Source organism: Budorcas taxicolor, chromosome 1 (genome assembly GCF_023091745.1).
Source record: "Budorcas taxicolor isolate Tak-1 chromosome 1, Takin1.1, whole genome shotgun sequence".
Taxonomy (NCBI): Eukaryota; Metazoa; Chordata; class Mammalia; order Artiodactyla; family Bovidae; genus Budorcas; species Budorcas taxicolor.
The window spans coordinates 98759086-98772315 of NC_068910.1; the positions used below are offsets into that span (position 1 = coordinate 98759086).

General features: G+C 37.1%; 1 protein-coding gene across 1 annotated transcript in view; it reads left to right on the forward strand.

Annotated features, from left to right (window-relative positions):
* The window catches only part of CADM2 (cell adhesion molecule 2), a 391593-nt gene that overhangs the window by 223510 nt on the left and 154853 nt on the right, over positions 1-13230 (forward strand). The window contains exon 5 of the mRNA XM_052638191.1: positions 5561-5731. Within this exon, the coding sequence (XP_052494151.1) occupies positions 5561-5731 (171 nt within the window). The remainder of the gene's footprint in view (positions 1-5560; positions 5732-13230) is intronic.

The window sequence follows — 13230 nt, forward strand, 5'->3', positions numbered from 1 at the left end:
TTATTTTATGCTCACATTGTCTCTCCTGTATGGCAAGACGACCTTCTTTCAGCTTACTAATAATGGTGTCATTTAAAGCACCATTAATAACAGTGTATGGATTCAGAATAAATTTATTGAAATCTCTTGTTGAAACTGTTATTTGATTCTTCAAAAAACACCTACAAACACAGACTCTGAAAACAATAGCAGAGTTCATATTCTACATAAGCATAGAAATTTGGGGTATACACTAAGATCTTGCAACTTTGCTCATGACCAAAAAATTTAAAGCCCAAATAGTTGAGAAGAAGTCACAAAATATACTACAAAATTCCAAGAGCTTTATCCCAGTTATGAGAATGTATGATCCTTCTAGTATTGGCAAGAAGACAGAACTGTATTTAAATCCGTACCTTGTTCCAAGTGTGGCTTATTGGCTTTGCAATCATTTAAAAGGAAACTGGTCCTCTTCAGGTGCAGGTCTGAAAGAAACGGCTAACCTAGGATTCAGGACAAGATTTCCTTTTATAAAATTGGGATTATATATGTTCTGGATCTGTTTAAAGGAAATCAAAGTCGCTAAAGAGCAGAAAGGAAATAGATCACAAAAGTTCAGATCACAACGCTCAGGGTGATTGGAACCATTGTGGAGGAAAAGTAACATCCAAAGAAACTTCACCTTAGAAGGATATTCCTTCTAAAAGTCTAGTACAAAGGTGACCAGAAGCTCCAGATACAGAGGCAGGTAACCTAATATTAGGGGTACTCAGGTTGTGCTGGTGGTAAAGAACCTACCTGTCCGTGCAGGAGACATGGGTTCGATCTCTGGATCAAGAAGCTCTCCTGGAGGAGAACATGGCAACCCACTCAGATATTCTTGTTTGGAGAATCTCAGGGACAGAGGAACCTGGCAGGTCAAGGTTCATAGGGTCACAAAGAGTCAGACACAACTGAAGTGACTTAGCATGCATGCAACCTAATGTTATAAATCTGGGAAAAAAATGGATCTAGAGATATCTCCTGAGATCTGACTTTTTAAAGAGATTTGAATGTAAAAGTGTCCAGATAACCTTTTGTTTCATTCCCTGGATAACTTGACTCAGGTTTTTTATTTATTTAATTTTTAAATTTGTATTTAAATATAGCTGATTTACAAGGTTGTGTTAGTTTCAAGTTTCAAATATTCAGGGTTGATTTCCTTTAGGATTGACAGGTTTGATCCCCTTATAGTCCTAAGGACTCTTACGAGTCTTCTCCAGCGCCACAATTCAAAAGCATCAATTCTTTGGCACTCAGCTTTCTTTATGATCCAGCTCTCTGATACAGATACATACTATAAATATTGATAGAAAATCTTTACTTTAGACTTCACCATGAAAGTTTCAAGAAAATAACTTTCATCGAGAAGCATACTTGAGGAATTTTCAGGCAGATATTTAAAAACAGTTCTTTATAGAAGATTTCTAAAGCCTGCAGTGAAAACACAGTAGTGTAGTGAGACAATTTGCAACTGTTAAGCTCCTGTGCTCAACAATGACACACAGTGAGGCCAAACAAACTGAAATGTCAGAGTTTGGAGCAGAAAAATTTTTATTGCATGGTCATGCAAGGAGATGAGGTGATTCATGTTCTAAAAAGGCTCAAGCTCCCCCCCAGGATTCAGCAAATGTTAGTCCTTATGTACTCTTGAACTGTGGTGTTGGAGAAGACTCTTGAGAGTCCCTTGAACTGCAAGGAGATCTAACCAGTCAATCTCAAAAGAAAATCAATCCTGAATATTCATTGCAAGGACTGAGGCTGAAGCTGAAGCTCCAATACTTTGGCCATCTGATGTGAAGGGCTGACTCATTAGAAAAGACCCTGATTCCAGGAAATTTTGAAGGCAGGAGGAGAAGGGGATGACTGAGGATGAGACAGTTGGATGGCATCACTAACCTGATGAACATGAGTTTGAGCAAGCTCTGGGAGTTGGTGATGGGCAGGGAAGCCTGGTGTGCTGCAGAGTCGGACATGACTGAGCCACTGAACTGAACTGACTGACGTGCTCTGGGTCATCAGATAGTTAACGTCTTCCATTTGGTTGAGGCAGGTAGGAGTTTACATCTGCAAAAGAATTCAGAAAATTTGCATCAAATACTGTTATCTAGGTACTTCAGAAGGAGAAGACAATGGCAAACCACTCCAGTACTCTTGGCTGGAAAATCCCATGGATGAAGGAGCCTGGTGGGCTGTAGGCCATGGGGTCACTGGGAGTCGGACACGACTGAGGACTTCACTTTCACTTTTCACTTTCATGTATTAGAGAAGGAAATGGCAACCCACTCCAGTGTTCTTGCCTGGAGAATCCCAGGGACGGGGGAGCCTGGTGGGCTGCCGTCTATGGGGTCACACAGAGTCGGACATGACTGAAGTGACTTAGCAGCAGCAGCAGGTAATTCAGAAAGGAGCTAAAGCAGAGGATATAGAGGAAGACTTACCACTCCACCTCCGCAGGCCCCATGGTATCTTACTGAGTTACACAATCACCACCAACCGAAAGCAATCACATTTCCGATTACTTGAGAGCAAATGCTCACATGTCCATAATCTCCTTTGGAAAAAGATGGAAGGGTGACTTCCAGGATATAATAAAAAGTAATCCTACAAATTCCTGTGTTTAATGTTTGCCCTTTGCTTCACTGGCCATTGAACCAACACATTATATAATACATGACATGACTATTTTCAAAAATGTAAATAAAAAGGAGAAATGTATGTTGAAATAGTGAAGGAATGCTAAGCTTACAAAGAGTGGCAATAAAAAGAGAGAGAGGGAGAAAGATGAGTCCAGTTAGTTCCAGTATTCACTCACCTTTGGTCATATCACCTACAGTGATGATGCATACATTATACCCTTGCTCTTGAAAATAGTTCTGTAGGCCAACAACAGACTTTTAGGCTCTGCCTCACCACTATTGAATCAGAATCTGCATTTTAACAAGATTCAAATATGATTCAGATGCACATTCCATTTTTTGAGAAACACTGTTTTAAATCACAAAGCAACGAAGTAATGTTGTGACTTGCCAAAGAAGAAAAAAAAAAGAAACTCTCTAAAACAATACAGAGCATGAAACAAGAATATATATGGAATCAACAGATTAACTATGCCATATGAAGAAATTTCTATGAATTCTGTAACTATGTAATACATCAGTCACTTTATAAAGCTAGAAAGCAAAATGAAAATAAATTTTAAGTGCTATTTCCTGTTTGGTGAGGAGGATGTCAGCAGAAATATGGACAAACATATTACAACTGGCTCTTCTCAGTACTTTTTCCTGTTTATCTTATGCCTTCTAGTAACCCTATAAGATGTCTCATAAGCTAATATTAAAAGCAACAAATTATACTTTTATTTATTCTGCTTGAATGATGCTCATTAATATTTTATGTTATATACAATTGCTATCAGATTTTATGTATCCAATTAATATTACATAAAAATGATATTTTTGTGAAGAAAATAGTTGAAGGAAGCAGATGTTGGGTTCTTAAAATGCAGCTGTTATTAAAATTAAAGAATATAAATAATATTTTGGAATAATTTTTTACATATTGTGTAACATAATTACAAAAGTATTTTGTCAAGAGATCTAAATTTTCTTAAATTTCTACTGCTTGGAACTTTCAACAAGAAAACATTGGCATAGATTTATAGGCAAGGATACAAAATATAAAAATGAGGCAACAATTTGTATAAATTTATGAGACATTGAAAAGTAAGAGAGCCTCATTTTTTTAATATGCCAAAGAACTATAAATACATCTGTACTAGCTTGACATATTTTGACTAAAATAAGATCATTTCATCTTTCACTCTAATATTTTTTAACTGAAGTTGAATCTAATTTTCAAATGCAAAAATCTCAGAAATGACTTTGGTTAACAAGGATGAGATATTTCATAGTAGACATGTTGATGGAAAGCCTTATACTCTATATGATTAATTTATAGTTAAAAAATAGATTTGAGATACTATGCTCTTTCCTCTCTTTCCAAATGTTAGAAATTCTTGTTCTGAAAATCTGCCGAAATCTCATAAAATTTTTTGTGGTAAAAATCTTAACTTAGATATTTCTGGACAAAATCATAAACAGATATTTTCCAAACAGGACATGGGATGTTTATCTAGGCTTATCCTTTATTACGGCTTCCCTGGTGACTCAGACAGTAAAGAACCTGCCTGCAGTGTGGGAGACCTAGGTCCCATCCTTGCATTGGGAAGATCCCCTGGAGGAGGGAATGGCAACCCATTCCATTACTCTTACCTGGACAATCCCCATGGGCAGAGGAGCCTGGCAGGCTACAGTCCATGGGGCTGCAAAGAGTCGGACACGGCTGAGCAATTAAGTGCATCCTTTATTAATTTTACTTTATTTTTAAAATCAATACGATAAAGACATTCTTCTCTGGAAATAAGTAAAACTCAATGGACCATGCAAATATCTTCCTGTCAAATACATAAAATTCAATATCTTTTTCAAGTCAAGTCTTTGCATAGAGCACAACAATAGAAAAGCTGAATTTATGTTAATTTGTTATCATTGATATATTTTTAAATAGCTTTAACATATTTAATACATGCTAGAATCAAATATTTTATGCAAAAGAACTCTTTTCCTAAACATATCATTGTTCATTTGAATTGAAACACTAAGAAATTGGAACAGCTTTCTCCTTCAACTATATTTAAGATCTTGTTAAAATGATATTTTAAACTTAGACTATCATTTTGATTTCTAATCCATTAAAATTACCCTCTTCTTATGAGCTACTTTAGATTTGAGAAATTTCAAATTAAATGAAAATATTATTGAATCTCTTTTCCATAGAGAACAAATAATCCCTAAGTGCACCATTTAATGTTGAATCTGAATCAGTGCACAATAAGTTTAAATACTGATATGTAAATTCACATCTTGAGGGAAGTGTTCTCATTCAGGCTGAAACAAATTCTTCAGCTAAGTGAAAAGCATTTATCTCAACAGAAATTTCATTGCAAATATATATATAGAAAGATAGATATTTAAATATTCAAAATGTTCACATGACTGTCCTCCTTCTCTACCAAAGATGACAACTTTCTCATTTTAGGTATTTTTTAGCAATTATGTTGACCTCACATTGTTCATGTTAAAAATCATAGCTCAAATGCATTGTACTTCCTTTTAGGCATACACAGGTGGCTCTTCTCACTGTGCTTGTGGTTCAGAAAATCAAGATTATGTTTTAGTAATATCTAAATCTAAAGAAAAGAGACTAATATTGTAAAATGGCCTGATTTTTCTAATGGAGTATTAAAAAGGGGGCTATGACTTGCCCTTTTATTTCTGTATTTAACTTTCAAAATATATATCTGAAGTAGTTTTATTTCTGTTTACTTGAAATGGGTTAAATGTCAAACTAACAAATATTTGCTTCTTATAATTAGATAAAGATAAGCAGAAAGCACTTCCAGTGGTGTCTTGAGTAAATGAGATCTGTTACATTTCAAAGAGAATTTCACAGATTTTTAAATTTTATATTTTATTTTCAGATGTAAAATATTTAAAGGAAGAGGATGCAAATCGCAAGACGTTCACGGTCAGCAGCACACTGGATTTCCGAGTGGACAGAAGTGATGATGGCGTGGCGGTCATCTGCAGAGTAGACCATGAATCTCTCAATGCTACCCCTCAGGTGGCCATGCAGGTGCTAGAAATACACTGTAAGTAAATGCTATTCCATAACTCTCTATTGTGGTGGCAAATCTCCGCATCTACATTTAAAATTATTTTTAAATTACATGGAAATTACAGCAAGTGTGCAGCAAAATCTGCAGCCAAATGAAGTAAAACTAACCTCCATAATATTAATCACACCCAAAGGAAAGGAGTCCTTGTACATTCTTGACAAAATAGAAAAACAAGGAGATATCAAAAGGTTAACATTCCTCATTATCTTCCAAATTTTGGCCAGGAAGATCAGAAATTTTGGCAATCAATGAGAGGTGGAAATCCGAGAAAGCCTTGATAAACTTTCTAAATGTAATGTTATTATATGCAAATATGGCTTCACATCTGTTCTTTTAAAATTAGACATATTTTTCCATTTTTAAAAATATACTAAATCTTTGTGAACACAAGGACATATCTATTATGTTTTTTTTAATCAATATAATTATTGTTCACAAGTGATAAGAACATAAATTGGATGACTCTGGTCAGCCTGGGCAGTACTGAAATGTTTTGCTGGCCTCATCTTAACTTGTATTATTTTATGTTAGGGCATCAGCATAACAGCCTGATGAACAGTTACTTCTCTCTTTACTCAGTTTATGAATAAGATCACTGAAGATTATAGTGATTGAATCACTTGGCCAAGTTCACACAACTAGCAAATATTCAACTTACAGTCATGACACTTAGGTAGTTAGCAATATCCTTGGGATATAGCAAGTGATCTATAAATATTTATTAAAATGAAGAGGAATGAACTGAAATATATAACAAAGTTGAAAAGTATAGCACAAATAATTATGTTTCTGAATCCTACTACTTGATTTTTTCCAATATTAGAGATTTTTTTATGGAGTTTGTTATCTGTGATAAATTACAGTTTGAGTTTAGGATTTGTGTGTGTGTGTGGTATGAAATTACATTAAATCTTAAATGTTGTCTAGGTCCTAGTCTTCTATGTCTCATATTTTGTTTTTGTTTATTTATTTAATAAGAATACATCAAGTACCTACTATGAAACAGGTGTTCTTTTGGGTACTGGGGTTACAGAGGTGATCAAAAAAGTACAACTTTAACAAAACAAGTTGAGATTGTCTCCAAGTACCAAAATCACCACTATCACTGCTGCTGCTGCTAAGTCACTTCAGTCGTGTCCAACTCTGTATGACCCCATAGACGGCAGCCCACCAGGCTCCCCCGTCCCTGGGATTCTCCAGGCAAGAACACTGGAGGGGGTTGCCATTTCCTTCTCCAGTGCATGAAAGTGAAAACTGAACGTGACGTTGCTCAGTCCTGTCCGACTCTTAGCGATAGCGAACCATGGACCACAGCCCACCAGGCTTCTCCGTCCATCGGATTTTCCAGGCAAGAGTACTAGAGTGGGGTGCCATTGCCTTCTCCGCACCACTGTCACAAACAGCAACGAACTCCAGTACCCTTATAGCATCTGTTCTAGGTGGAAGTGACAGAAAAGCAAAATAAATACAACATATAGAATGATAAGCATTAAGTGTGAGGGAAAAAACAAAGCAGGAAAGTGGTGAGTGCAACTAGAATGGAAGTCAAGGATAGCAAATGTGTGTTTGTATTAGTATGTAACATATATATAATGTATTTATATATAAATATATAATTTGTCACATATAATATCACATCAAATTATCATTATATACTGTATCATAATATTATATAGTATTAACACATTTAAATATAGTATTAGAAATATTTATATGAATATATTATATGATATATAAAATTTATTTATATATAATAAATACATAAATATATTTAAATATTTTAACTGAATTAGATGTTTAAATTTTAAATAAATACATATACAAAAATTAACAGAGAAGGCGAGTAAAAATGTCCTGGTATAGGAACGTGTGTGTTGTTTTTATGTTTCCAGAAATAGCAAGGATATCAGTGAGACCAGATTAGAGAGTAAAGTAGAGTATCATGAGAAAAGATCAGAGAAGTATCAGGAGGATGAGATGTTTTTTAATTTGTAACAGAGAAAATATCAATGAGATCATTATTTTTAATTATTGCTCATATTACTTTATTCTTAGTTTCAGTTCAGTTCAGTTCAGTTCAGTTCAGTTCATTCGCTCAGTCTTGTCTGACTCTTTGCGACCCCATGAATTGCAGCACGCCAGGCCTCCCTGACCATCACCAACTCCCGGAGTTTACCCAAACTTATGTTCACCGAGTTAGTGATGCCATCCAGCCATCTCATCCTCTGTCGTCCCCTTCTCCTCCTGGCCCCAATCCCTCCCAGCATCAGGGTCTCTTCCAATGAATCAATTCTTCACATGAGGTGGCCAAAGTATTGGAGTTTCAGCTTCAGCATCAGTCCTTCCAATGAACACCCAGGACTGATCTCCTTTAGAATGGACTGGTTGAATCTCCTTGCAGTCCAAGGGACTCTCAAGAGTCTTCTCCAACACCACAGTTCAAAAGCATCCGTTCTTCGGTGCTCAGCTTTCTTCACAGTCCAACTCTCACATCCATACATGACCAGTGTGAAAACCATAGCCTTGATTAGAGGGACCTTTGTTGACAAAGTAATGTCTCTGCTTTTGAATATGCTATCTAGGTTGGTTATAACTTTCCTTCCAAGGAGGAGTAAGTATCTTTCAAATTCTTGGCTGCAATCACCATCTGCAGTGATTTTGGAGCCCCCAAAAATAAAGTCTGACACTGTTTCCCCATCTATTTCCCATGAAGTGATGGGACCAGATGCCATGATCTTAGTTTTATGAATGTTGAGCTTAATAGTTATTAACTTATTAAAAATTTGACTACTTTCAAAAATATTAGTTTCATTAATTTTCTTCCTGTTCTCATTAAAGTGGAATTGAAGAAAAGCATATTTTAGACCCAAAATTGAGGTTATTTCCAAATTTCAAATTTATTTTCAGTGAGACCTTGTGACAATTACTGAAAGTGCTTGAGCTTTGGTTATAAATTAGAGAATATCTGTTAGGACCAAGCTAGACAACTGAAGTTTATGGCATTCAGTAAGCCTTAGATAAATATGAATTGTCTTTTTTCTTAGTTGGTTCAGGCTGCTGTAAAAAAAAAAAATGCTATTGTCTGGGTGGTTTATAAGAAATAGAAATTTATTTCCCATAATCCTGAGGACCAAAAATTGAAGATCAAGGAGCAGGCACATTCAGTGTCTGGTGAGGACCCTGACCTTGTCTCGTAGTAGACTATCTTCTATTAGGCACATGGCAGAAGAATCTCTGGGATCTCTTTTGTAAGGATGCTAATCCCAGTCATGAGCATCCAAAGTCCTTACCTTCTAATAACATCACATTGGTTATTAGGTTTCCACATGTAAACTTTCAGTTCCTTTCAGTTCAGTTGCTCAGTCGTGTCCAACACTTTGCAACTCCATGGACTGCAGCACTTCAGACTTCCTTGTCCATCACCAACTACTGGGGCTTACTCAAACTCATGTCCATTGAGTAGGTGATGCCATCCAATCATCTCACCCTGTTGTCCCCTTCTCCTACCTTCAATCTTTTCCAGCATCAAGGTCTTTTCAAATGAGTCAGTTCTTCCCAACAGGTGGCCAAAGTATTGGAGTTTCAGCTTCAGCATCAGTTCTTCCAATGAGTGTTCAGGACTGATTTCCTTTACGATGGACTGGTTGGATCTCCCTGCAATCCAAGGGACTCTCAAGAGTCTTCTCCAACACACAGTTCAAAAGCATCAATTCTTTGGCACTCAGCTTTCTTTATAGTCCAACTCTCACATCCCTACAGGTTACTGGAAAAACCGTAGCTTTGACTGGATAAAACTTTGTCTGTAAAGCAGTCTCTGCTTTTTAATATGCTGTCTAGGTTGGTCATAGCTTTTCTTCCAAGGAGCAAGGGTCTGTTAATCTCATTGCTGCAATCACCATCTGCAGGGATTTTGGAACCACAAAAATTAAATTCTCTCATTTAGTTTCCATTATTTCCCCATCTATTTGCCATGGTGATGGGACTGGATGCCATGATCTTAGTTTTCTGAATGTTTAGTTTTAAGCCAACATTTTCACTCTCCTCTTCCACTTTCATCAAGAGGCTCTTTAGTTCTTCGCTTTCTGCCATAAGCATGCTGTCATCTTCATATCTAGGGTTATTGATATTTCTCCCAGCAATCTTCATTCCAGCTTGTGCTTCATCCAGCCTGGCATTTCTCATGATGTACTCTGCATATAAGTTAAATAACCAAGGTGACAATATACAGCTTTGATATGCTCCTTTCCTGATTTGGAACCAGTCTCTTGTGCTGTGGCCAGTTCTAACTGTTGCTTCTTGACCTGCATACAGATTTCTCAGGAGGCAGGTCAGGTGGTCTGGTATTCACATCTCGTTAGGAATTTTCCATAGTTTGTTGTGATCCACACAGTCAAAGGCTTTGACACAGTTGGTAAAGGAGAAATAGATATTTTTTGTGGAATTCTGGTGATTTTTTTATGATCCAATGGATGTTGGCAATATAATTTCTGGTTCCTCTGCCTTTTCTAAACCCAGCTTGAACATCTGGAGGTTTATGGTTCACGTACTGTTGAAGCCTGGCTTGGAGAATTTTGAGCATTTTTGTTAGTGTGTGAGATGAGTGCAATTGTGCAGCTGTTTGAACATTCTCTCGCATTGCCTTTCTTTGGGATTGGAATAAAAACTGACCTTTTCCAGTCCTGTGGTCACTGCTAAGTTTTCCAGATTTGCTGCCATATTGAGTGCAGCACTTGCACAGCATCATCTTTTAGGACGTAAAATAGCTCAACTGGAATTCCATCACCTTCATTCAGTTCAGTTCAGTTCAGTTCAGTTCAGTTGCTCAGTCTTGTCCGACTCTTTGAGGCCCCATGAATTGCAGCATGCCAGGCCTCCCTGTCCATCACCAGCTCCTGGAGTTCACTCAAACTCATGTCCATTGAGTCAGTGATGCCATCCAGCCATCTCATCCTCATCCTCCCCTTCTCCTCCTGCCCCCAATCCCTCCCAGCATCAGAGTCTTTTCCAATGAGTCAACTCTTTGGATGAGGTGGCCAAAGTATTGGAATTTCAGCTTTAGCATCATTCCTTCAAAAGAACACCCAAGACTGATCTCTTTTAGAATGGACTGGTTGGATCTCCTTGCAGTCCAAGGGACTCTCAAGAGTCTTCTCCAACACCACAGTTCAAAAGCATCAATTCTTTGACACTCAGCTTTTTTCCCAGTCCAATTCTCACATCCATACATGACTACTGGAAAAACCATAGCCTTGACTAGATGGACCTTTGTTGGCAATGTAATGTCTCTGCTTTTGAATATGCTTCCTAGATTGCTCATAACTTTTCTTCCAAGGAATAAGCGTCTTTTAGTTTCCTGGCTGCAGTCACCAACTGCAGTGATTCTGGAGCCCCCAAAAATAAACTCTGACACTATTTCCACTGTTTCCCTATCTATTTGCCATAAAGTGAGGGACCAGATGCCATATCTTCGTTTTCTGAATGTTGAGCTTTAAGCCAACTTTTTCACTTTCCTCTTTCACTTTCACCAAGGGCTTTTTAAGTCCTGTTCACTTTCTTCCACAATGGTGGTGTCACCTGCATATCTGAGGTTATTGATATTTCACCCGGCAATGCTGATTCCAGCCTATGCTTCTTCTAGCCCAGCGTTTCTCATGATGTACTCTGCATATAAGCTAAATAAGCAGGGAAACAATAGACAGCCTTGACGTACTCCTTTTCCTATTTGGAACCAGTCTGTTGGTGCATGTCCAGTTATAACTATTGCTTCCTGACCTGCATATAGGTTTCTCAAGAGGCAGGTCAGGTGGTCTGGTATAGCTTTGTTTATCGTGATGCTTCCTAAGACCCACTTCATACTCCAGGATGTCTGACTCTAGGTGAGTGATTACACCATTGTTGTTTTCTGGTTCATGAAAATCTTCTTGTATATTTCTTCTGTGTATTCCTTCGACATCTTAATATATTCTGCTTCTGTTCAGTCCATATCATTTCTGTCCTTCATTGTTCCCATCTTTGCATGAAATGTTCCCTTGGTGTTTTAATTTTCTTGAAGAGATCTCTACCTAGTCATTCCCTCTATTTCTTTACATTGATCATTGAGGAAGACTTTCTTATCTCTCCTTGCTATTCTTTGGATCTCTGCATTCAAATGGGTATATCTTTCTTTTTCACCTTTGCTTTTAACTTCTTTTCTCAGCTATTTATAAGGCCTCATCAGACAACCATTTTGCCTTTTTGTGTTTGTTTTTCTTGGGGATAGTCTTGATCACTGCCTCCTGTACATGTCACGAACCTCCATCCATAGTTCTTCAAGCATTCTGTCTATTAAATCTCTTCCTTTGAATCCATTTGTCACTTCCACAGTATAATCATAGGGATTTTATTTAGGCCATATCTGAATCGTCTAGTGGTGTTCCCTACTTTCTTCTATTTAAGTCTGAATTTTGCAATAAAGAGTTCATGATCTGAGCCACAGTCAGCTCCCAGTCTTATTTTTGCTGACTGTATGGAACTTTGAGGAAACATTAGCATTCATTCTCTAGCTCCTTCATTTTTCTATGTCTTCTTATTTAATCAATATATCATTCAAAATATGAAATGTTACGTATTCAGTATATCAAGAATACCCTGATTATCAGTATTTTAATTTTAACTCTATTTTTACTTTATACAAAGCCAAATAAGACTGTTTAAAAATATTTGTGATCATTAGGCTAGCTGCAATTTTCAACACATAGTAAAAGAAAAATAATAATAATTGTCTTAAAGAATGTTAAAGATCACCAGCCAGAGATCACCAGAAACTTACCAACAGTCTAGCAAAATCATACAGAAGACGATTTGAATCTTTGGTTGTACATAAGAAAGAGTTAGGAGAGATTTGTTAGAGAATTTAGGTTTGTTCTAAATATTCTGAGGATTTCCCTGGTGGCTCAGATGGTAAAAAATCTGCCTGCAATGCAAGAGACCTAGGTTTGATCCCTGAGTTAGGAAGATAATCTCGAGAAGGCAATGGTAACCCACTCCAGTATTCTTGCCTGGAGAATCCCATGGATAGAGAAGCCTGGTAGGCTACAGTCCACGGAGTCACAAAGAGCCGGATACAACTGAGCAACAAACACTTTCATTATTCTGAAGAGGTTCTGAATTAGATTCTGGCAGAATTGGGGACAATTCAGTAATGTGTATGCTGATAATTTTTACCTACAAAGCACAAATATTAAAGCAGAACTAGACCTGCTATTATAAAGACATGGGGTTAATCATGCTAATTTCTATAATTGCTAAACATATTAGTCTCTGTCCTCTTTTAGAGCTGGTCATAGAATAAACTTGCCTTTTCTTTTTCCACCCCCGAAGCATAGAGTGACTTTATCTGATTATTTTTTAGACTCTAGAGAATTGTTTGGAGAAGGCAGTGGCACCCCACTCCAGTACTCTTGCCTGGAAAATCCCATGGACAGAGGATCCTG